Source organism: Moschus berezovskii, chromosome 2, assembly GCF_049115385.1.
Source record: "Moschus berezovskii isolate FMDL1 chromosome 2, NW_MosBer_1.0, whole genome shotgun sequence".
Taxonomy (NCBI): Eukaryota; Metazoa; Chordata; class Mammalia; order Artiodactyla; family Moschidae; genus Moschus; species Moschus berezovskii.
In genome coordinates, this window is record NC_142461.1 from 139,061,246 (window position 1) to 139,086,994 (window position 25,749).

Consider the following 25,749-nt stretch of genomic DNA (forward strand, 5'->3'; position numbering starts at 1 on the left):
GGCCAGCCTTCCTATTTGGGCATTTTGTTTTTTAACAAAGAAGTGAAAATAAGTGGAATAATTGATGTATTATTTCTGTTGTTATGACTACCTTTCCTAGCATTGAACCACCCTTGATTCTCTGTGGTGAATCTTGCTTATTATTAGTCTGTATTCACAGTATGATACTTGCTTTTAATTTCAGTTTTATATTTGTGTTCATTAGTGAGATTGTAGTCGTGTGACACTTTTTGTAGATATGCTTACCAGGTTTGATGTTGATTTTTTTTCTTCTTTTTTTGACTGCACTGTGTGGCTTGTGGGGTTTTTAGTTCCCTGACCAGGCATTGAACCTGGACCCTCAGCAGTGAGAGTGCAGAGTCCTGACCACTGGACTGCCAGGGAATTCCCAATATTTTTTGAACGGTATTTGTCTTTCAGTATTGTGGGGGTCTGTCCTTTGAATTGTGGGATCTGTCTGTCAGCATTAGTTGGGAGCCTGTCATCCTTGCTGTCCCTCAGAGAGCAACTTAATTTTATCCCTTTATGTAATATTTAATTGAATTGCACTAAAATTTTTATTGGAAATAAATACTGTTGTATGTTTGACATGTGGTCAGCGTAATAAGAATGGTGGCAGGCAGACCTGAGATGGTGTGCAGTATGCCGTGGGTCCAGTCACTGTGTTCTATGGAGGCAGTAGAGCTTTTGTTCCGTGTTTAGTACTTAGTGGAAGCTGTTTCATGAAGCCAAACTAGTAAGGGTTAGGGCTTATTGCTTCCCCAGGTACAGTAGTGGTAAAGAACCAACTTGCCAATGCAGGAGACGCTGGTTCAATCCCTGGGTCCAGAAGCTACCCTGGAGGAGAGCATGGCAACCCCCTTCAGTACCTTCAGTAATCTTGCTGAATAATCCCATGGACAGAGGAGCCTGGAGGGCTACAGTCCATAGGATCGCAAAGAGCCGGACACGACTGAAGCGACTTAACACACACAGGACTTTACTATTCATTCAGTTAAAACAAAATGAAAAGTCAGCTTTCCACTTCTTAACTTTCTTTTAAATTTTTTAAATTATTTTTTTTGGCTGAGTCAGGTCTTCGTTGCAGCATGGGGATGCTTTGTTGTGGCGTGAGGCCTTTTCTAGTGGAGGTGTGTGGGCTCAGTAGTTGCAGTGCCCGGGCTTAGTTCCCCTGAGGTATGTGGGATCTTAGTTCCCCAACCAGGATTGAACTCTGTCCCCTGCATTGGAAGGTAGCTTCTTGACTACCAGGGAAGTCTCCATTTCTTCAGTTGCTTCTATAACAACCTGAAATAGAAACTAGATTTCATTTGTGTCAGCCGTATACATTAGTTACCCAGATTTTTGTGTGTTTTTGGGTATATTGATTATTTTCAGACATTTAAAAGTCTTATTTAGATGTACAGCTATTTTTACTCAGATCATTTGTACTTTTTAGGTCAAGTGTGGTCCTGGGGAGATGGTGACTATGGGAAACTGGGCAGAGGTGGTAGTGATGGCTGCAAAACGCCAAAGCTGATTGAAAAGCTACAAGACTTGGATGTTGTCAAAGTCCGATGTGGGAGTCAATTTTCTATTGCCTTGACAAAAGATGGCCAAGTTTATTCATGGGGAAAAGGTGACAACCAGAGACTTGGTCATGGAACAGAGGAACATGTTCGTTACCCCAAACTCTTGGAAGGATTGCAAGGTAAGTGCAAAATGTAAACTGTTAAAACCGTTTGAGGAGTTTTCTTCAGTAATCTTTTAAAGTTTGCAGGTATTTTCCTTTACCTGACATTCCGTGAATGACCCATAAAATTAGAAGCTTTTACCCACATTTTAATAGGTATAGATAGTAAATGGAAACTGGTTTGTCTGTATTAAAGAGTGACCTAGAATTATTCTCAGCAAATTTAATTTGAAACTTTAAATTTTACCAATACTGGAGAGTTCTTTTCTGTTTGTCTTTTCTGTTTTATTGGAGAGGTTTTGTGTGTGTGTGTGTGTGTGTGTGTGTGGCAAGTACTCATTTCATTACTCATTAAATTGGTCTCAATGAGATTAGCTTCTGTTTGGTGAGGTCATCTGTAGTTGTACTGTAGATCTTGCTGAGACTATGGATATGTATGTAGCACAAAGGGAGATAGGCTTGGGTCAGCCTGGCGTGGTCTTGTTTGAACTGATCCTTGATGGATGAATCCTATTGTTTTGGTTTCAAGGTGTCCAGTATGCATTCTCAGTAGACGGGAGGAATGAGAGCCATGGTGTGTAGTTGTGCTTCGCAAATACCTTCTGAAGTGCAGGAGAGGGTGGAGATAAGTGTGTCAGTGGGACCTGTAGTGCTCTCTTGCTATGACATGAGGTGGGCAGGCTGTTTTTTTTGAACCAGGCTCTCTGTATGATTTTAGGTTTGAAGACCTTACGCCGTCTCTCCTAACTACTCAACCTTGCTATTGTAGCCTTAAAGCAGTCATAGACAATAGGGAAAAAAATGGACCTGTGTTCCAGTACACTTTGATTCATAGAAACAGGCCTTGTGCTGCATTTGGCACAAGGGATACAGTTTGTTGGGTTACTTACCTGGATTCATCTTTATGTTTTTGCTTTGAGTTTAGAAGTGAGAATTTTAAGTGGGACTTGCCAGTTCATTTCCCCATCATTTTTATTTTAAAACATGTTAATACTTTGGTGATTAGAAGTTTTGTGTGTTCACATGGTGTTTATTATTTTCTAAGTGTCTGAGGTAAGTTCTAGAGTAAATAAGGTTGGTTGTTTACTAAGGAGCTGTATTTGAATTTTACTTGCCTTTGTGTTTATATTCCCTTCATTTACTAGATGAAATCAAGTTCCTTAGCCCCAGTAGTTAGATACAGGGGTAGCTTACTATGAGAGTATTTAGGTGATTGTTGATATAGTCATTTGTTCTTAGGAGAAGCTCTTAGGATAGAATTGTCTTTCTTACTGTAGTAGAGTTTTTTCAGCTGAATTTTTTTTATGTTGATATGTCTGAAAGCATGACCTCTTAATATGACATAACATGTTTTTGTCATGTTAAATATACTAATAGGCAAAATTATAATACTTTTCTAACATTATTAAATAGAAAAATATATTTTATATTTATATCATTTAACTTTGGAGAAAAATAAAAAACAGATTTTGTTTTGGAAGACTTTCTAGATAAACAGTGTACTTTGACTTTCACCAAGATAGACCGGGCCATAAAACACACCTTAACAATTTAAAAGCAGAGAAATCAGTGTCTCCTCTCAGACTACAGTGGAATTAACCAGAAATCAATAACAGAAAGTTAGCTGGAAAATCCCCAGTACATAGAGATAAAATAGTTTACTTCCAGATAAAACATAGGTCAATGAAGACATCTCAAGGGAAATTTTAAAATATTTTAAACTAAATGAAAATACAGCTTTTTAAAATTTGTGGGATACAGTGAAAGCTTAGGTGGAACTTTATAGCTTAAAATATATAAGAAGAGAGATCTAAAATCAATAATCTTTCTGTCTAGCAAAGGAAACCATCAAAGAAATGAAATGGCAAACTATGAAATGGCTGGAAATATTTGTAAGTCATATATTTGATAAGTTTATATTCAAAATATATAAATCTCATATAACTCAAGAGCAAAAAAAAATGATGTGAATAGTCATTTTTCCAAAGAAAACGTATTATGGCTAGCAGGTACGTGAAAAGATGTTCAACATCACTAATCATCGATGAAATACATTTCAAAACATTGAGATATCACCTCTTACCTCTTAGAATGTCTGTTATCAAAATACAAGAAATAACAAGAGCTGGCAAGGACGTAGAAATAAGGGAAACTCTGTGCACTGTTGGTGGGACTGTACACTGGTGGAGCCACTCTGGAAAACAGTATGGAGGCGTCTCAAAAAATAAAAAGAGCACCGCCAGCAGTTCTGCTCCTGATATCAAAGACACTAACTCAAAAAATATCTGCATCCCCGTGTTTATTGCAGCATTATTCACAATAGCTAAGACATGTATCTAACTGTAGTGTCCACTGATGGGTGACATATAAAGAAAAAAAAATAGATATGTGAACTCAAGACACACATGAAAGGCTGGTTCAGTGTTAAAAAATGTTAATGTAATCCATCAAGTTGACAGATGAAAGAAGAAAAATCACATGATCATATCAATAAGTGCAAAAAAAGCTTTTGACAAAATTTCAATACCCATTCATGATTTAAAAAAAACAGTAAAATAGGAATAGAGGAAATCTCAACTTGATAAAGACTGTTAGGTTCATGCAAACGTAATTGTGGTTTCCGACCATGAATTTTAAATCATTATAACTAGGCTCAAACACATTTTTATTCATCAAAATAGGAACCATTGTAATCAACACATTTTCGCTGATGAGAAATAAGTTTGTTTTTTCCTGTAGCTTAAAAATCTATGCTTTGAAATTCAGTGAACTCTTGGAAAGCATTTTCTGCCTCCTGCTGGAGAAGGCAATGGCAAGCCACTCCAGTACTCTTGCCTAGAAAATCCCATGGATGGAGGAGCCTGGTAGGCTGCAGTCCGTGGGGTCGCTAAGGGTCGGACACGACTGAGCGACTTCACTTTCACTTTTCACTTTCACACATTGGAGAAGGAAATGGCACCCCACTCCAGTGTTCTTGCCTGGAGAATCCCAGGGGCGGGGGAGCCTGGTGGGCTTCCGTCTATGGGGTCACACAGAGTCGGATACGACTGAAGTGACTTAGCAGCAGCAGCTGGATGAAGAAGTGTTTTCCCTGCGAAAAGTTGTTGGAATGCTTGAAGAAGTGGTAGTTGGTTGGCGAGAGGTCAGGTGAATATGGCAGATGAGGCAAAACTTCATAGCTCAATTTGTTCGACTTGTGATGCATTGGTTGTGCAACATCTGGTTGGGTGTTGTCATGGAGAAAGGATGTTCCATTTCATCATTTTCTGTCCAGATTATTACTGGAAGTTTAGCTAATGCAATAAAACAAGAAAAGGAAATAAAAGCTATACAGATTGAGAAGGAATAAATAAAACTTTGTTCACAGATGACTTGATTGTTTATGTTGAAAATTTGAAAGAATTGACCAAAAAACCCTCCTGGAACTAACAAGTTTGTGACATACAAGGTTAATATGCCAAAGTTAATTTCTTTCTTACATACTGGCAACTAACAAGTAGAATTTGAAATTAAATATACAATGCCGTTTGCAGTAGCAACCTAAGAATGAAATACATAAGTATAAATCTAAATATATATATGACATCTGTATGAGGAAAACTGATGAATGAAATCAAAGAACTTTATAAATGGAAAGATATTCTAAGTTCATTGATAGGAACACTGAATATTGTTAATAAGATGTCAGTTCTTTCCAACTTGATTTATAGATTTAATGCAATTCCAATCAAAATCCCAGAGTTATTTTCTGAATATCAACAAACCGAGTCTAAAGTTTATATCGAGAGGCAAAATAGCCAACACATATTAAAGAAGAAGAGCAAGTTGTAAGACTAATACTGTCCAACTTCAAGACTTAACTGTAAAGCTGCAGTGATCAGAGCAGTTTGGTATTAGCTAAAATATGATCTTTATGGGCTTTCCTGATGGCTCAGCGGGTAAAGAGTCTACCTGCACTGCAGAAGACCCAGGAGATGCATGTTCAATCTCTGGGTTGGAAGGATCCCCTGGAGGCGGAAATGGCAACCCACTTCAGCATTCTTGCCTGAAAAAATCCCATGACAGAGGAGCCTGGCAGGTTAAAGTCCAAAGGGTTGCAGAGAGTTGGACGTGACTAAGTGACTAAACACGAAGTACGATCACGAGAAAAGGAGAGAAGAAGAGAGAGCTTGGAAATAGATCTACATAAATGTAGTTAACCAATCCTTGGCAGAGGAGTAAAGCAGAGCAAAGATTGTCATTTCAGCAAATGATGCCAGAAGAGCTGGATGTCTGTGTGTAAAAAAATGAATAATTAATAATGCAGAGAGACTTAGTGTCCATTGGGATCAGGAGTATATCGCAGATATGTGCCTTCTCCTCAGTTTCACTGTGACCCTATAACTGTTCCAAAAACATAATCTTTTAAAGAGGAGTACACTTCGCATGGTTATACATTGGGGTAAGAAAATATGATCTCTAGTTAATTCAAAGTACAGGTGTCTTTTTCTGAACAAGGATGAGGAAAATGAGCAGATCCTTTTCATTTCACAGTATTATTTTATTTGTAGGCTGTAGGTCTTAATAGATTGTAGCTAGTAAAACACAGCGGAGCTTTTAATAATGTACGTGAAGCAGATAAATTGTGAATAATATTAAAGCAATGACATTAAATGCCTTCTGACCTGAGTGTCCTAGAGTAAATATCTTTATTGTAACACGAGTCATAGGGATAAAGCTATATCTGCATCCTCCTTTCCCCCCAGGGAAGAAGGTGATTGATGTGGCTGCAGGGTCCACCCACTGCCTGGCCCTGACTGAGGACAGTGAGGTCCACAGCTGGGGGAGCAATGACCAATGTCAGCACTTTGACACCTTGCGTGTGACCAAGCCGGAACCCTCTGCTCTGCCTGGACTGGATACCAAACATATAGTCGGGATTGCCTGTGGACCTGCCCAGGTACAAAGTAGATAGCTTGATATTTTATAGAATTTTAATTTCCTATCATTTGTTGCTAGTGTGTAGAAATATACTTGACTTGTATGTGTAGTCCTTTGTCAGATGCTTTTTCTTCTCAAATGATGTGATCATGTTTTCCTTCTTTAGTCTGTTTATATAGTGGAATGCATTGATTTTCTAATATTGGGTGAACCTTGTGTTTTTGAGATAATCTCCACTTGGTCTTCTTTTTTTATATTGTTAGATTTGATTTGCTAATACACTGTTGAGAGTTTTCCTGTCAGTGCTCTTCAGAGGTACTAGTTTGTGGCTTTCTTAAAAAACACTTTCTTGCCTTTTTGTCAGGGTAAAACTGGCCTCATACATAGTATTGGCAAGTGTTCTGTTCTGTTTTCTGGAATGGGTTGAGTAGAATTAGTGTCATTTCTTTTTTCATGTTTTCCTACGAATTTATATGACCCTAGAGATTTCTTTCTGCAAAGATTTTTAACCACAAATTCAATTTTTTAATAAGAATTGTTCAGATTATTTCCTCTTCGGTGAGTGTTCCTGGTTTGTGATCCTCCAGGTACTGCTCCATTCTGTCTAAGTTAGCCAGTTTCTGTGTGTTAACATTTTCCTTATTAGCGTTCTCTTACTGACCTTTTGAACTTTCTGGGTCTGCAGTGATACTTCGTTCATTCCTGCTATGAGTAATCTGTGCCTTTTCTGTTTGCCAGTTTTATTGTAGGCTTGCCCATTTTGCTCATCTTTTCAAAGAGCTAGCTTTTAGTTTCATTAGTTTTCCCCTTGTTCTTTTGCTTTCAGATTCCTCAGTTTCTCCTCTTGTCCCTTTTCCCCTTTCAGTTTGCTTTGGTGTCACTTTACCGTTTTCTTAGTTTGTTTAGGAGAAAGCTTAGGTTGTTGAGTTTTAGACATTTGTTCTTTTGTAAAGACTTGATACTATAATTTTTCCTCCAAGTCGTGCTTCAGTTGGACCCACAAATCTTGATATATTTTCATTTTTGTTCGGCTCTAATTTCTTTTGAGAATTGCTCTTTGCCCTATGGATTAAGTGTGTTGTTTAGTTTCAAAATTTTTGGAGATCATTCTTTATCTTTGTTACTGATTTCTTAGTTAACCATTGTGGTTAGAGAATAAACTCTGTATGATTTCAGTTCTTGATTTTTTTTTTATCTTAGAATGTGTTCTCTTTGGGAATGGTCTGCATATGTGCTTAAAAACAGTGTCTATTTTGCTGTTGATGTGTTTCACCATTGGTGGTGAAGTGTTCTATAAATGTCAGTTAGATCTAGTTCATTGATAGTATCACTCAGTTTTTGTAGATCCTGGCTGATTTTCTGTTTGCTTGTTCTGTCAACAAGGACAAATTATTCTTGGTATCTCTAAGAATAATTGTGGATTTGTTAATTTCTCTTTTTGGTTCTATCATTTTTTTTTATATTAACGCTTTTGATCATTAAAAATTTATGGTAAACCATACATTGGCATTAAGTATATCTACAGTGTTGTGTTACCATCACTACTATTCATCTTCAGAACTTTTTCATCATCTCATACAAACTCTGTACCCATTAAACAATAACTCCATGTCTCCTACCCTGGTGACCTGAAATTTACTTTCTGTCTCTGAATTTGCCTGTTTGAGGTATCTCTTCTATGTAGAATCACATAAAATTTGACCGTCTGTGTCTGGGTTGTTTCATATTTGATTACGATGTGTTCAGCATTGATGCATGTTGTAGCGTGTATCAGAATTTTATTCTCTAAAGGCTTGGTAACATTCACGTGTGTGTGTCTCCCACATTTTGTTTATCCACCCCTCCTTCAGTGAACACACGGGTTGTTTGTCTCTGGCTATTGTGAATAATGTAGCTATAGGGCCTTCTACTGAAGTGGTTGTGGGTTTGATCCCTGCACAGGGAACTAAGATCCTGCCTGTGGTGACCAAAAAAAAAGCAGGTATTAGTGTAGAAATTTCTGTGTGAGCCCCTGCTTTTCAGTTTTTTTTCAGTATGTATCTACGACTGGAATTGCTGGATCATTATGGTAACTATGTTTAAATTTATGAGACACTCAGTTCAAACTGGTTCAGTTCAGTTCAGTCGCTCAGTCGTGTCCGACTCTCTGCGACCCCATGAATCACAGCACGCCAGGCCTCCCTGTCCATCACCAACTCCCGGAGTACACTCAACTCATGTCCACAGAGTCGGTGATGCCATCCAGCCATCTCATTCTTGGTCGTCCCCTTCTCCTCCCGCCCCCAACCTTTCCCAGCATCAGAGTCTTTTCCAGTGAGTCAACTCGTCGCATGAGGTGGCCAAAGTATTGCGTTTTTCCACAACAGCTGCATGATTTTTACACTCCCCCTAGTTATGCACAAGGGTTTCATGTTTTCCACATTCTTGTCAACTGGTTATTTTCTTTCTTTTTTTGTTTAAAGGCCATCGCAGTGAGTATGAAGTGGTGTCACATTGTGGTTTTGATTTGCACTTCTCTAATGGAATGGTCAGTGCTTATTGACCATTTATATATCTTTTTTGGAGAAATGTATTCAAGTTCTTTGCCCATTTTTGAATTAGATTTCTTTTTTAAGTTGTAGCAGTTCTTGGTATATTGTGGTTATTAATCCCTTATCAGGAAGATGATTTACAACTGTTTTTCTGCCATTCTATGGTTTTCTTTTTATTCTGTTGATAGTGTTCTTTGATGCACAAAAGTTTTTTCTTCTGTTTTCAGTGCTTTCGGTGTCATATATGTATCCAAGAAATACATGATCATGTAGATTTTCCAGTCTTCTAATAGTTTCCTAGTTTTAAGTCGTATGGTTTATGGTTTTTGATCCGTTGTTTCATATATGATGTAAGATCAAATGGATTTTTCTGCAATTTTCCTAGCACTGCTTATAGAAAAACCTTTGTTCTTTCCCCATTGAATGGTCTTGGCACTTGTCGAAAATCGTTTGACCATATAGGCAGTGTTTGCTGTAGTCTGCTTCATTGGTCTTTGAATCTGACTTTGTCCCAGACCGCAGTTTTGATTAACGTAGTTTTTTGGTAAGTTTTGAATTAGGTATTAATCTTTTCCCAACTTGGTTATTCCTTTTCAAGATTCCTTTGGTTATTTGGGGTACCTTGAGATTTCATAGGCATTTTAGGAGAAATTATGAATTTTTGTTTTATGTGTTTTGAACATTTTTTTTTGATATATAAACATATTGAATGTTTGGTTGTCTTGGTGAATTGACCCTTCAGTTGTTTTCCAGTGTCCCCACTTGATCCTTGTTTTCCCTTGCTCTGAAGTTTCTTTTTTAATGTAAGTACTCCATTTTAATTTTCATTAGATTAGTAATTGTGTATTATAACTCTTCTGCCCTTGCATTTGAAAAAAATTTAAGAAGTCTATATTTTAGTTCCTCTGCCTATCCATTAAAATTTAGGATAAACTTGTCTATGTTTGCAAAAATACCTTGCTTAGATTTTGGTAGAGACTGTGATCAGCCTGTTATCAGTTTGTGAAAAATTGATATTTTTGCTATATCAAGTTTTCTAATCTATTAAAATATTATGTTTAAACGTTTGTTTGCATTTTCTTTGATTTCATTTATCAGGGTTTTCAGCATATACATCCTGTTTTGTTAAATTTATATCTTTTTTAAAAATTTATTTTCAATTTGAAGATAATCTGGAGTGGAATGTTAGTTGCTCAGTCATGTCCGACTCTTTGCAAACCCACAGACTGTAGCTTTCCAGGCTCCTCTGTCCATGGAATTTTCCAGGCAAGAATACTGGAGTGGGTTGCCATTCCCTTCTCCAGAGGATCTTCCCAATCCAAGAATTAAACCCGGGTCTCCTGCATTGCAGGCATGTTCTTTACTATCTGAGCTACAGGGATAATTGCTTTACAATATTGTATTGGCTTCTGTTGTACAGCATGAATCAACCATAAGCATATACATGTCCATCCCTCTTGACCTCCCCCCAACCCCACCCCACCCCCCTAGGTTATCACAGAACACTGTGTTGAGCTCCCTGTGTCATAGAGCAACTTTCCATTACCTCTCTATTTTACGTGTGGTAATGTATATGTTTCAGTGCTACTCTCTCAATTCTCCCAGCTCTACTTCCCCTGCTGTGTCCACAAGTCTGTTCTCTATGTCTGCATCTCTATTCCTCCGTGAAAATAGGTTTATCAGTATCAGTTTTCTAGATTTCACATATAACTGCATTAACACACAATATTTGCTTTCGTCTTTCTGACTTACTTCACTCTGTACCACAGGCTCTAGGTTCATCCACCTCACTAGAACTGACTCAGATTTATTCCTTTTTATGGCCGAGGAATACTCCATTGTGTGTATGTACCACAACTTCTTTACCCATTCGTCTGCTGAAGGACATCTAGGTTGCTTCCAGGTCCTGGCTATTATAAACAGTGCTGCGATGAACATTGGGGTGCATGTGCCTTTCTCAGTTATGGTTTCTTAGGGTATGTGCCCAGTAGTGGGAATTACTGGACCGTATGGTAGTTTTATTCCTAGTTTTTAAAGGAATTACCATCCTGCTCTTTATATGGCTGTATCAGTGTATATGCCCACCAGCAGTGCAAGGTGGTTTCTTTTTTTCCACACTCATTTATTGTTTGTAGATTGTTTTGCTGAAGGCCATTCTGGCTGGTGTGAGGTGATACCTCACTGTAGTTTTGATTTGCATTTCTCTAATAATGACTGATGTTGAGCATCTTTTCATGTGTTTTTTAGCCATCTGTACGTCTTCTTTGGAGAAATGTTTAGGTCTTCTGCCCGTTTTTTGATTGGGTTTTTTGTTTTTCTGCTGTTGAGCTACATGAACTCCTTGTATATTTTGGAAATTAATCCTTTGTCAGTTGTTACATTTGCAATAACTTTTTCTGCTATTCTGGGGGTTGTCTTCACCTTGTTCAGAGTTTCTTTGCTATGCATGGGGCTTCCCTGGTGGCTCAGTGGTAAAGAATCCGCTTGCCAAAGCAGGAAATGTGGATTCATCCCTGGCTCAGGAAGATCCCCTGCAGAAGGAAATGGCACCCAATTGCAGTATTCTTGCCTGGGAAATCCTATGGCCATGGGAGCATGGTGGGCTACAGTCTGTGGAATTGCCAAAGAGTTGGACATGCCATAGTGACTGAATAATTGCTGATAAAAGCTTTTAAGTTTAACTAAATCCCATTTTTTAACTTTCATTACTGTAGAAGGTGGATCAGAGAGGATTGTTGTTTTATTGTTCAGTTGCTGAGTCCTGTCCACTTCTTTGTGACTTCATGGACTGCAGCACACCAGGCTTCCCTGTCCTTCAGTGTCTCCCACAGTTTACTCAAACTCATGTCCATTGAGTCGGTGATGCCATCCAACCATCGCATCCTCTGTCACTATTTCTTCTGCCCTCAGTCTTTCCCAGCATCGTGGTCTTTTCCAGTGAGTTGGCTCATCGCGTCAGGTGGCTAGAGTATTAGAGCTTTACCTTCAGCATCAGTTCTTCCAATGAATGTTAAGGACTGATGTCCTTTAGGGTTGACTGGTTTGATCTCCTTGCACTTCAAGGATTCTCAAGAGTCTTCTACAGCACCACAGTTCAAAAGCGTCAAATTCTTCAGCACTCAGCTTTCTTTATAGTCCAACTCTCGCATCCATACATGACTACTGGAAAAACCATAGCTTTGACTAGATGGTCCTTTGAAGCAAAGTGACGTCTTTGCTTTTTAATATGCTGCCTAGGTTTCTTATTGCTTTTCTTCCAAGGAGCAAGCATCTTTGAATTTCATGGCTGCAGTTACTGCCCCCAGTGATTTAGGAGCCCAAGAAAATAAAATCTGTCACTTTTTTTTTTTTTTCCCCATCTCTTTGCCATGAAGTAATGGGACCGGATGCCATGATCTTAGGGTCGGATACGACTGAGCGACTTCACTTTCACTTTTCTCTTTCACACATTGGAGAAGGAAATGGCAATCCATTCCAGTGTTCTTGCCTGGAGAATCCCAGGGATGGGGGAGCCTGGTGGGCTTCCGTCTGTGGGGTCACACAGAGTCGGACACGACTGAAGTGACTTAGAAGCAGCAGCAGCCATGATCTTAGTTTTTTGAATATTGAGTTTTAAGCTATTTTTTTCACTCTCCTCTTTCACCTTTTTCAAGAGGGTCTTTAATTCCTATTCTGTTTCTACTGTTCGAGTGGTATCATCTGCGTATTTGAAGTTCTTGATATTTTTCCTGGCAATCTTGAATCTAGCTTGTGATTCATTCAGCCCACATTTTGCATGATGTACTCTGCATATAAGTTAAATAGGCAGGGTGACAGTATACAGGCTTGACATACTCCTTTCCAAATTTGGAACCAGTCCATTGTTCCATGTCCAGTTCTAACTGTTGCTTCTTGACCTGCATAAGGGTTTCTCAGGAAACAGGTATATTCCCATCTCTTTAAGAATTTTCTAGTTTGTTGTGAATGTTGTGACCCACACAGTCAAAGGGTTTAGTGTAGTCAGTGAAGCAGAAGTAGATGTTTTCTGGAATTCCCTTGCTTTTTCTGTGATCCAGCAAATGTTGGCAGTTCGATCTCTGGTCCCTCTTCCTTTTCTAAACCCAGTCACTACATCTGGAAGTTTTCATTTCATGTACTCTTGAAGCCTCGCTTGAAGAATTTTGATCATTATCTTCTTGGAATGTGAAATAAGCACAATTGTATGGTAGTTTGAGCCTGGTGGGCTTCCGTCTATGGGGTCACACAGAGTCGGACACGACTGAAGTGACTTAGCAGCAGCAGCAGCAGCATGGTAGTTTGAACATTTCTTTGGTGTTGCCTTTCTTTGGGATTGGAATGAGAACTGACCTTTTGCAGTTCTGTGGCCATTGCTGAGTTTTCCAAACTTGCTGGCATATTGAGTGCAGCACTTTAACAGCAGCATCATTTGGGATTTTAAATAGCTCAGCTAGAATACTATCACCTCCACTAGCTTTGTGGGTTGTAATGCTTCCTCAGGCCCACTTGACTTCAGCTTCAGGATGTTCTCTCTAGGTGAGTGACCATAATCGTGGTTATCCAGGTCATTAAGACCTTTCTTGTACACTTCTGCGTATTCTTCTGTCCTCTTCTTAAACTCTTCTGCTTCTATTTAATTCTTATGGTTTCTGTCCTTCAGTGTGCCCAGCTTTGCATTAAATATTCCCTTGATTATCTCTAAATGTTTAGAAGAGATCTCTAATCTTTCCTATCCTATTGTTTTCCTATATTTCTTTGCATTGTTCATGTAAGATTGCTTTCTTATCTGTCCTTACTATTGTCTAGAACTCTGCGTTCAGTTGGATATATCTTTGTCTTTCTCCTTTGACTTTTGCTTCTCTTTCCTCAGGTATTTGTAAAGACTCCTCACACATGCACTATACCTTCTTGCATTTCTTTTGGGATGATTTTGATCATTGCCTCCTATACAATGTTATGAACCTCTGCCCATAGTTCTTCAGGCACTCTTCCTACCAGATCTAATCTCTTGAAGCTGTTTGTCACATCTACTGTATGATCATAACGGATTTGATTTAGGTCATACCTGAATGGTGTTTTCCCTACATTCTTCAATTTAAGCCTGAATTTTGCAATCAGGAGCTCATGATCTGAATCACAGTCAGGTCCAAGTCTGTTTTTTTTCTGACTGTACAGAGATTTTCCATCCTGAGGTGCAAATGATATGATCAATTTTGTTTCAGTATTGACCTGACATGGTGATTTCCATGTATGGATTCATCTCTTGTGTTGTTGGAAGAGGGTGTTTGCTTTGACTAGTGTGTTCTTTTGACAGAAGTCTGTTAGCGTTTGCCCTGTTTCATTTTATACTCCAAGGCCAAACTTGCCTATTGTTCCAGCTATCTGTTGACTTCCAGCTTTTGCATTCCAATTTCCTATGATGAAAAGGACATCTTTTTTTTTTTTTTTTGGTGTTCTAGAAGGTCTTGTGGAACTTTATGGAACTGTTCAGCTTCTTCAGCATTAATGGTTGGGACATAGATTCGAATGACTGGGATGTTGAATAGGTTTGCCTTGGGAACGAACTGAGATCATTTTGTTGCTTTTGAGATTGCACCCACGTACTGCATTTCTGACTCTTGTTGACTGTGAGGGCTACTCCATTTCTTCTAAGGGATTCTTTCCACATCGTCATCTGAATTGAATTCACTCATTCCCATCCATTTTAGTTTTCTGACTCCTAAAATGCCCATGTTCACTCTTGCCATTTCCTGCTTGACCACTTCTAATTTACCTTGATGCATGAACCTAAGATTCCAGGTTCCTAAAGCCACTTCCCATCCCTTTACTAAGCCACCTTTTATCTTTATATTTAAGGTAAGTTTCTTGTAGATACTGTATAGTTAGGCTTTGCTGTATCCTGATGATCTCTCTCTTTCTGTTTCTATGTTCAGACCCTTGTCTATCATTTATTTATTTTTTTTGTTTTCTTTTTGTTCCTTTATTGTTTCCTGACTTCTTTGGGGTTATTTGAATAGATTTTAGTTTTCAGTTTCTCAGTTGCTTAATTTTGGTAGCAAACAGAGTTTTGAAAACAAGATGGAGTACTGAATTGAGAGGAAATTGGAAGCTGTTAGTATGTGAATTAGATAACTGAAAATGCTTGTGCATTTGGGACAATTAGAGGGATGAAAAAGTAGTAATTTAGGGCATCTTTGTTATTCCTAATGGTGAATCTCTTGTGGAACAGGCTGATAACCGAGTGTGTAGATTCATTTTAGGTTCTTGTGCTTCTTCCATAGAGTTTTGCTTGGTCTTCCTGTTCTGAGTGGTCCATTGGCCTTCGTGTCCCTTTTGTGGTGGACATCTGCTCAATGACTTTTGAGCAGTTAGATCTCCTACTTCGGCAAGTGAGTGAGGGGATGGATGGCACTGCTGACTGGCCCCCACCTCAAGAGAAAGAGTGTATGACTGTGGCAACACTCAATCTTCTACGACTTCAGGTATTAATGATTTTTCTTCCCTTTTCCCCATTATATAAGTGTCTTAGGTATTTGTAATGATGTTTATGCATATTAAAGGGCATGGGGTTTACCCTGTTAAATAAACTACTATTGAAAATTTTAACGTGTCTTAAAGTAAGATTGTGATGGAGTGTAATGTTTATGAGGCTTAACAAAATCTGATTATTTTGTGTTTATCCTGTAAGTCAGTCTCTGCATGCAGGTAAGAATATATATATTGATTGTGTTATTATGGTTGAATTCAGCTTGTTGGCATTCATCAGGGAGTCAGTCTTGAATTTACGGTTACTGTGTGTAAAGAAGTAACTGGGTGTGACAGTAAATGATCAGCTGGTTGTGGTTGCCAGTCTGTCCTCTGGCCTGAGAGGAGAACTTTGTTTGGGAAGTCCTGCTTCCTCCAGTAGTACCTCCACTTCCTCGCAGGAGAGGTTAAGGATAAATGTCAGTGTAAGAAAAGCTACACTTAAAACATCATATGTAAAATAGCTAGCCAAGGGGAATTTGCTGTATGGCTCAGGAGACTCAAACAGAGGCTCTGTATCAACCTAGAAGGGTGGGATGGGGCGGGAGATGGGAGGGTGGTTCAAAAGGGAGGGGATATGTGTATACCTGTGGCTGTTGAGGTTTGACAAAAAACAACAAAATCCTGTAAAGCGATTATCCTTCAATTAAAAAAAAATAAAACCTACAAAATTTTTTTCCTTTACTTTTTTAAAAAGTAAAGCTGTAACTAAAATCTTTGATCACCATGTTTTTTTTTGTAATAAGACACCTATGAATTAATGTCAAGAGAACAATATTTCTGAGCAAAATAATTTTCCTCCTTTATAATGTGGGGGTTTCTATGTGACCCATCATGTCCCCCTTTTTGTTCTCTCCCCTTTTTGTCTTGGCTTTCAAAAAGCAGGGAAGTGAATGTCACTTTTAATTGCAAAATGGAATTAGCAGAAGTTTAGAAATTGCCTCCCTTCCCCAGAAGCCTTTTATAGAAGCTCATTTACAAGCACCCCTGTGGTGTGTGTCCTTCTCAGGGGTCCAGCCAGTTTTCTGTTGCTTCCAGTGGTCTCGTAGTGACACTGTTGCTTTTGTCAGTTCTGTGGTTCCGCTTAGTGCATATGTGCCTACTGCTATGTTTTCCCATTGCTTTGTTTTGTCTTTCAAGGTCTTTTAGTTGTGTCTTTTAAAAAATTAACCCACATAGCTTAATTCGTAAAAAGAATTCAGTTTGAGAGTATTTATTCAATATGTGGATTTAATCTTTTATATTTGTGATTGCTGATGTTTTGTGTAAGTTTGTTCATCATTTTATTATCTGTTGATCAAGTTTCTCAGATTTTTTCCTTTCAAATCACTTTAATTGTTCCTAAGTTTTGAAATTTTGATTTCTGGACATTACTCATGTTACAGAAAAAATAAACTATTTGTGAATTTCCCAGCATGTTCAGTTGATCAGCATCTCTCCCTGAAAAATACAGGGGCTGTAGGGCGCCGTAAACCTAAACGGCCCTTTCCACTGTCAGTGTCTGATATTTGCTAGTCTGTTACATTGACGCCAGGGACTTTTGTTGTGTGTGTGCAGCTAATAGAAGAACACTCCAAATTGCAATACATAAGATATATTCTGATTTTAGGGTTGTTAAGACATGAAAGAAAATACCTCCTGGGATTTGTGAAATACAATTATTTTTAAACTTTCCTTCAATTAATTGTTATAATTTTGAGAGGTCATACTTAACTCTGATGTGTGGTCCGTTTTTTTTTTTTAAAATCAGTTTGTTTTGCCATTGTTGCTTGTATCACCTCTCTCCTGGATACCTCCTTCAGTAAGTTTCTTCATTAAGGTCTGTGAGTTATAACGTCTGAAAAAGTTTATTAGCTTCAACATCTCTTGACATAATTTAATGAGGCTTAATTTTTTAGGTTGTATGTTGCTTTAACAGCACTTGGAAGATTTTCTACTGTCTTCTGACCTTTATTGTTGCCAGTGAGAAATCATTACTGGTACAGTTATTGTTTCTTTGTAGCTAATTTGTCTTTCCGTTTGGTACCATTTTGGATTTTTGCCCTTGTTTTGTGATTTTAATACATTATGTCTAGGATTTATTCTTAGCTTTGGACATGTCCTCAGAGGGCAGTTTTATACTTTTGTCTGTGAGGTTCTATTGAGTTCCTCTGGCTCTCGATGAGTTTTGGTGTTCAATTCTTGACTTGAGATATCCATACCTAGATGGTTGGTATAAATTTGATTTCACATCTGCTTGTAAGGCAGGCTGAGTCTCTGATTTCCTATGGGTTCTCTGTGCCCAAAGCTTTGTGTGCGTAGTATGTTGCCCCCCAGGTCCTGGCTACCTGACAGGCAGCTCCTGTTCAGTGGGCCGTCCTGTGTCTCAAAAAGCTTTGGTGTGCTCTCAGAGCCCAGAGCCCCTTGGCTCCTGTTGTGTGTGTGTCTGTGTGAGTCCTGGTTTGGCTCTTGAGGCATTTCCTTATATACCCTCAGCTTGGCTATCTACTCTTTTAATACTGTTCTGGTTGTATTATAGTCCTTAGTTCTGTGGTACAGGTGGTTGAGAGTGGGGTAGAGGTGCTGTTTCCACAGGGTTTAACAAGTTTGTTGATATTGAGCTTTTTTGAATGTGTACTTATAGTTAGGTTTAAAAAATTCCTCTTATGAAATACTTTACCTCAGATTCTCAATTACTCTGGGTAAACATTTTTTAGTCTAGTTAAAAAAATACCTATACTGCAAGTTTTTCCTTTGCTACTTGAATAAAACTCAATTTGAGGAATTATTTCATCTTTAATAAAAGTTTGAAAAGCGTTCATTTTAAGGGCTTCTAAGTGAAAACTGTTTTTCTCCTTTCAGTTGCACGCTGCCATTAGTCACCAGGTTGACCCAGAATTCCTTGGTTTAGGTCTGGGCAGCGTCCTCCTCAACAGCCTGAAGCAGACCGTGGTGGCCCTGGCCAGCAGTGCGGGTGTGTTGAGTACTGTGCAGGCAGCCGCCCAGGCTGTGTTGCAGAGCGGGTGGTCAGTGCTGCTGCCCACTGCTGAGGAACGGGCACGGGCACTCTCTGCTCTCCTACCCTGTGCAGGTGGGCTTGGGCCAGGAACAGGGTGGTGTGGGACTGGCACAGGAGAAGTGCTAGTAGGGGATGGTGCTTACCTCACACTGGCGAAAACACTTGCCCTTTTCCAGTTTCAGGTAATGAAGTTAACATAAGTCCAGGTCGTCGATTCATGATTGATCTTCTCGTGGGCAGCTTAATGGCTGATGGAGGCTTAGAGTCAGCCTTAAATGCAGCCATTACTGCAGAAATCCAGGTATGGTCCTAGGAATCTGTGTGTGTGCACGTGTGTGTATAAGCTGATGGAGGCAATTTTACTTACCAATGAGCAGAGATTGACACTTTGCCAGAATATAAAAACTTTGAAACATAAGACTTTTAGTAACATCCAAATATTTCTGTAATTAAAACTTTTCTAGTAGTTTAAAAGAACTGAGTTATTAAGTATGATAAAATATACCCACTTTGTGTCTGTTTATTAATAAGTGAATTTGACAGGTACCCCAATCATAATATAAATCATTGCCATCACCCCAGAAAGTGCCTTTGTGCCCCTTTGCATGTGAAGTTAGCATACTTTCCTGCATCTCTCAGATGATGTTAGCCAGTTTGGGGGACTTTTCTTGGTTAAGGGAGTTCAGTGGTTAAGAATCTGCCTGCCAGTGCAGGGGACCTTAGTTCAATCCCTGGTCCAGGAAGATTCCACATGCAGAGGAATAACTAAATCTGGGCACCCCAACTACTGAGCCCAGAGTGGCATAACTACAAAAGCTGGTGCGCTCCATAACAAGAGAAGCCACTGCACTCAGAAGCCCACACACTGCAACTAGAGAGTAGCTCCTGCTTGTCACAACTAGAGAAAGCACATGTACAGCAACAGAGACCAGTGCAGCCAACACTAAATCAGTAAAAATTAAAAAAAAAATTTTTTTTGCCACTTTTGATTTTCACATAAATGATATCATGCAATATGTACTGATTTGTGTTAGCTTTATTTTGCCTTGATAATGATTTTTAGTTTCAGATATGTTGGATGTATTGTTAGTTTTTGCTATTGAGAAGTGCTTCCTTGTGTGATTATGGCACTATTGATGTATCCATTCTCCTGTTGGTAGATGTTTGATGATTTTTGTTTCTTAAAGCTGCTGTGATCATGCTGTGTACAAGTATTTTAGTGAACACTTGTTTTTTCTTTTGGGTAAATACTCTGAATTAGAATTTGCTGGATACTGGGGTAAGTAAGTGTAGGAGAAGGCAATGAATGGCACCCCACTCCAGTACTCTTGCCTGGAAAATCCCATGGACAGAGGAGCCTGGTAGGCTGCAGTCCATGGGGTCGCTAAGAGTCTGACACGACTGAACAGCTTCACTTTCACTTTTCACTTTGACACACTGGAGAAGGAAATGGCAACCCACTCCAGTGTTCTTGCCTGGAGAATCCCAGGGACGGGGGAGCCTGGTGGGCTTCCGTCTATGGGGTCACACAGAGTTGGACACGACTGAAGTGACTTAGCAGCAGCAGCAGCAGCGGGGTAAGTGTATACAATTTCCCAACGTGATTGTGCCATTTATTGCACATTTAAGCAGCCAGTATGAGAGTTCTAGCCCTTTCTTCACCTCATTAACGTGAGGCATGTCAGTCTTTTTTTAAAGACTATAGCTGTTCTGGGAGTAGGGTGAGGTATTAATTTGTATTTGCATGTACATATTTGTTATTCATAGCTACTTTCGTTTGTTGCTTTCGTTGTCATAATAGTTTTCAATTTAAAAACTTACACTGATAAAATTGGATGATGTGAGTGTATTAAAAATGTTTTGAAAATATACCTACTTTGATTAAACTGAAAACAATAAGAAGCAGTCAAACATGTGATGATGTTAGTAGCAAGTATGATGCATTGTGTATCTTTTCTCCCTCAGATGCTGTGCTGTGTATTTTGCTTTCATTTTATCTTTTAACATTGTCAGCCATGTTGATGTCGACAAAAAAAATCAGTGGATCTAGAAAATTTTATTCAGGCCAAATATAGGATTATACTCCAGGAACAGCATCTCAGAACTTTCTGAGAACTATTGCGCCCATTACAAGTCAGGGGACAGTTATATAAGTTTTTTGAGATAGAGGACTGTACATTAAATGATGTTATTATTGACAGTTTACACAGTCCATATCTAAACCTCCTCATGGCCTCTTAGAAAATCAAGAAGGAGGGTTTTCCTTCAAGGCATTACTTGTTGATTCTGGTAGAATGTTTCTCTTTGGTTGAGCAGGTGTATCTGCTGATGAGGAGGTTTAGTCCATGCATAATGTGAATACACGGGGGCTTCCCTGGTGGCTCAGATGGTAAAGTGTCTGCCTGCAGTGTGGGAGACCCAGGTTCGATCCCTGGGCTGGGAAAATCCCCTGGAGAAGGAAATGGCAACCCACTCCAGTATACTTGCCTGGAAAATCCCATGGACATAGGAGCCTGGTAAGCTACAGTCCATGGAGTTGCAAAGAGTTGGACACGGCTGAGTGACTTCACTTTTACTAATGTTAATACACCATGCACAGCGAGGAGAGAAAGGCCATAGGGCAGAGAAAATTCTTCTGTTTAAATATTTCTTGTATTGCCAGAAAATGTGAATTTTTTTCGCGAGTGGAAAAAGTTGTCTTAAGATTTCATTTTATAGGCACGGACACAGAAGTACCACAGAAGTTAACAGTGGTGCTAAGGTGTCCTGACAGTGAGTGGCAGTTTGTTGATTCTAGGCTGCTTCCTTCTCTTCCTGAGTCTCCTGTGGCTCAGTGCAACAGCTCACCTGATGGGAGCTGTGATATGTGGACTAGACTCAAGCAGTGTTTTTAGAGCCTGTTAATTTAGTAAGCATCATATGTTTATTTTGTGCTTCCTGCTGGAGAGTGAAACCTTGGGAGGGGAAGAGAGGCTATAGAGTATACAGATTGTGATCCCTAGATAATAATTAAGGTTCATAAAAAAATAGCCAAAAGGCCATTTGTTTTAAGACAAAAATACTTTGAAGGTACAGAAAGGCATAAACAAAAAACCTCATCACGTGGGAATAATCATTGTTAATATTTTTTTGTGTATAGTCTTCCAGGCTTTCAAAAATGCAAATATTTACCAACAGTAGTGATTATAATGGTAGATTGGTCTTAGTGGCTTGTATCTTTTTCACTCATCAGGTTGCCATGTCATCTATATTGAATACCCTTCTGCTATGTCCATTTGTTCTGTTGGCTTTGGGGAAGTCTGTCGTAAGGAAAAGGACTAACGTTTCCTTTTTTAAACACAATTTCTTATTGTTGACCATTTAGGTTTTCGATGTTTTTACTACTGTAGATATTAATTCTGCTTCCAAAGAAGGGCAGTGCCAAAGAATGTTCAAACTGCCGTATGGTTGTGCTCATTGCACATGTTAGTACAGTTATGCTCAAAATTCTTCAAGTGAGGCTTCAACAGTATGTGAACTGAGAACTTCCAGATGTACTAGCTGGGTTTAGAAAAGGCAGAGAAACCAGACAGCAACATTGATCGGATCACAGAAAAAGCAAGGAAATCTAACCCCCCTCCCGCCCCAAATCTGCTTCTATTTCATTGACTATGAGAAAGCCTTTGTGTGGATCACTGCAAACTGGAAAATTCTTAAAGAGATGGGAATACTGGACTACCTTACCTGTCTCCTCAGAAACCTTTATGCAGAAGGTTATCAAGAACCTTTATCAAGAAGCAACAGTTAGGAACAATGGACTAGTTCCAAATTAGCAAAGGAGTAACATCAAGGCTGTATATTGTCACCCTGCTTATTTAACTTATATGCAGAGTACATCATGCAAAATGCCGGGCTGGAGGAAGCCCAAGCTGGAATCAAGATCGCCAGGAGTAATATCAACAACTTGAGATATGCAGATAATACCACTTTGATGGCAGAAAGTGAAGAGGAACTAAAGAGCCTCTTGATGAGGGTAAAAGAGTGAAAAAGCTGGCTTGAAACTCAGCCTTCAAAAAACGAAGATATGGCATCCAGTCCCATCACTTCACAGTAAATAGATGGGGAAGGAGTGGAAGCAGTGACAGATTCTTTTTTTCTTGGATTCCAAAGTCACTGCGAACAATGACTGCAACCATGAAAGGAAAAGACACTTGCTCCTTGGAAGGAAAACTATGACAAACCTAGATAGCATATTAAAAAAGCAGAAACATCCGTGTGCTAACAAAGGTCTTTCTAGTCAAACCTATGGTTTTTTCCTATAGTTATGTACAGATATGAGAGTTGTATCATAAAGAAGGCTGAACACCAAGGTGATGCTTTTGAATTGTGGTGTTGGAAAAGAATCTGGAGAGTCCCTTGGACAGCAGGGAGATCAAGCTAGATAGTCCTAAAGTAAATCAACCTTGAATATTAATTGGAAGCCCTGATGCTGAAATGAAGCTCCAGTACTTCGGCCACCAGATGTGAAGAGGCAACTCATTGGAAAACATTCCCATGCTGGAAAAGATTGAAGGCAAAAGAAGGGAGCGGCAGAGGGTGAAATGGTTGAAGGCATCACCAACTCAGTGGACATGAATTTGAACAAACTCTGGGAAATAGTGACGGACAGGGAAGCCTGGTATGCTGCAGTCCTGGGTTGGAAAGAGTCGGACATGACTCAGCAACTGAACAACAACATTACTATAAATAATTTTTAATTACATTCTTAAAGATTATAAGTTATTGGTTGTAAGAATGATAATTAGGAAAAAGAAGGTAAAGATGGCAAAGTAGAAGGATGTGTGTTCATCTTCTGCAAGAACTCCAAAATTGCAACTCACTGCTGAACAACCATTAACAGGAGACTGTTTGATCCCTCCAAAAAAAGATACCCCACATCCAACGGGAAAGGAGAAGGCCCGACAAGACAGTAGGAAGGGCGAAGTTGCGTTTAGAATCAAACCCCGTACCGGCCAGACATACTCGGAGGGCTCAAACAAAACTTTGTGCACACCAGGACCCAGGGACCCCACAGAGACTGTCAGACCTGCCTTTGATTGTTGGAGTGTCTTCTGTGGAGACAGGGTCAACAGTGGCCTGCCGTGGGGACAGGGGCTTTGGCTGCAGCAGCCCTGGGAGGCATGGCGTGTAGCATAAGTCCTCTTGGAGGAGGTTGCCGTTAGCCCCACCACAGAGCCACCAAGCAGACGACCCACAAACTGGAGAACAATTACACCAAAGAAGTGCTTGCACTGTTACAAAAGTTCAAGGGCCCACAAAAGACTTCCCAACCTGGGATTCTGGCAAAGGGACCGAGAACTGGAAGGAATTTGACTTTGGAGGCCACGGGATTTGCTTACAGAGCTTCCGTAGGACTGGGGAAACAGGCTCTTGGAGAGGGCACAAACGAAGCCTTGTGCACCAGGACCCAGGAGAATGGAGCAGTGTCCCCACCAGAGACTGAGCCGGACTTGCCTGTAACAGCCCCGCCACGGGGTAAAGCACACTGAATACAACAGTCCTGGGAGCTGCCGCACACTGGCATGATCCCTTTTGAAGCAGGCTGCGATTGCTGTCACTACCTATACCATATTTTGGCCTCAGGCCAAACTACAGGGAAGGAACAGAGCCCCACCCATCAACAGAAAAATGGATTAAAGATTTACTGAGCAGGGCCCTACCCATCAGAGCTAGACAGCCAGCCCCTACCATCAGGAAGCTTCTGAAAGCCTCTTATCCTTATCCATCAGAGGGCAGACAGAATGAAAATCACAATTGCAGAAATCTAACCACACTGATCACATGGATCACAAACTTGTCTAACTTAGTGAAACTAAGAACCATGCCGTCTAGGGCCACCCAAGATGGATGGGTCCACAAACCATGGTCCACTGGAGAAGGGAATAGGAAACTACTTCAGTTTCCTGCCTTGAGAACTCCATGAACAGTATGGAAAAGCACCGGAATATGACAGTGAAAGATGAACTTCCCAGGTCAGTACGTGTCCAATCTGCTACTGGAGAAGAGTAGAGAAATAACTCCAGAAAGAAAGAAGAGATGGAGCCAAAGTGAAAACAGTGCTCAGAGGTGGTTGTGACTGGTGATGGAAGTGAAGTTCGATGCTGTAAAGAACAACATTGCATAGGAACCTGGAATGTTAGGTCCATGAATCAAGTTAGATTGGAAGAGGTCAAACAGGAGGTGGCAAGAATGAACATCGACATTTTAGGAATCAGCGAACTAAAATGGACTGGAATGGGTGAATTTAACTCAGATGACCATCATATTTACTACTGTGGGCAAGAATCCCTTAGAATAAATAATAAATGGAGTAGCCCTTGTAGTCAACAAGAGTCCAAAATGCAGTACTTGGGTGCAGTCTCAAAAATGACAGACTGATCTCTGTTCATTTCCAAGGCAAACCATTCAACATCACAGTAATCCGAGTCTGTGACCTGACGAGTAACGCTGAAGAAGCTGAAGTTGAACGATTCTATGAAGACCTACAAGACTTTCTAGAACTAACATCAAAAAAAGATGTCCTTTTCATCATAGAGGATTGGAATGAAAAAGTAGAACCTCAAGAGATACCTGGAGTAACAGGTATGTTTGGTTTTGGAGTACAGAATGAAGCAGGGCAAAGGCTAACAGAGTTTTGTCAGGAGAACACACTGGTCATAGCAAACACCCTCTTCCAACAACGCAAGAGATGACTCTACACATGGACATCACCAGATGGTCAATACCGAAATCAGATTATACTCTTTGCAGCCAAAGATGGAGAAGTTCTATACAGTCAGCAAAAACAAGACCGGGAGCTGACTGTGGCTCAGATCATGAACTCCTTATTGCAAAATTCAGACTTAGACTGGAAAAAATAGGGAAAACCACTGTACCATTCAGTTATGACCTAAATCAAATCCCTTACAATTATACAGTGGAAGTGACAAATAGACTCAAAGGATTAGATCTGATAGACAGAGTCCCTGAAGAACGCTGGACGGAGGTTCATAACGTTGTACAGGAGGTGGTGAACAAAGCCATCCCCAAGAAAAATGAAAAAAGGCAAAATGGCTGTCTGAGGAGGC

The 25,749-nt window shown here is 39.7% G+C and overlaps 1 protein-coding gene across 5 annotated transcripts in view; it reads left to right on the forward strand.

The window, feature by feature from the left end:
* HERC2 (HECT and RLD domain containing E3 ubiquitin protein ligase 2) overlaps positions 1–25,749 on the forward strand; it is a 248,598-nt gene that overhangs the window by 57,627 nt on the left and 165,222 nt on the right. For 4 of the 5 annotated variants that reach the window (XM_055398094.2, XM_055398095.2, XM_055398096.2 and 1 more), the window contains 5 exons: positions 1,439–1,690; positions 6,418–6,611; positions 15,402–15,602; positions 18,487–18,715; positions 18,820–18,944. In XM_055398094.2, the coding sequence (XP_055254069.1) occupies positions 1,439–1,690; positions 6,418–6,611; positions 15,402–15,602; positions 18,487–18,715; positions 18,820–18,944 (1,001 nt within the window). The remainder of the gene's footprint in view (positions 1–1,438; positions 1,691–6,417; positions 6,612–15,401; positions 15,603–18,486; positions 18,716–18,819; positions 18,945–25,749) is intronic. The other variant, XM_055398098.2, reaches the window with a different exon arrangement.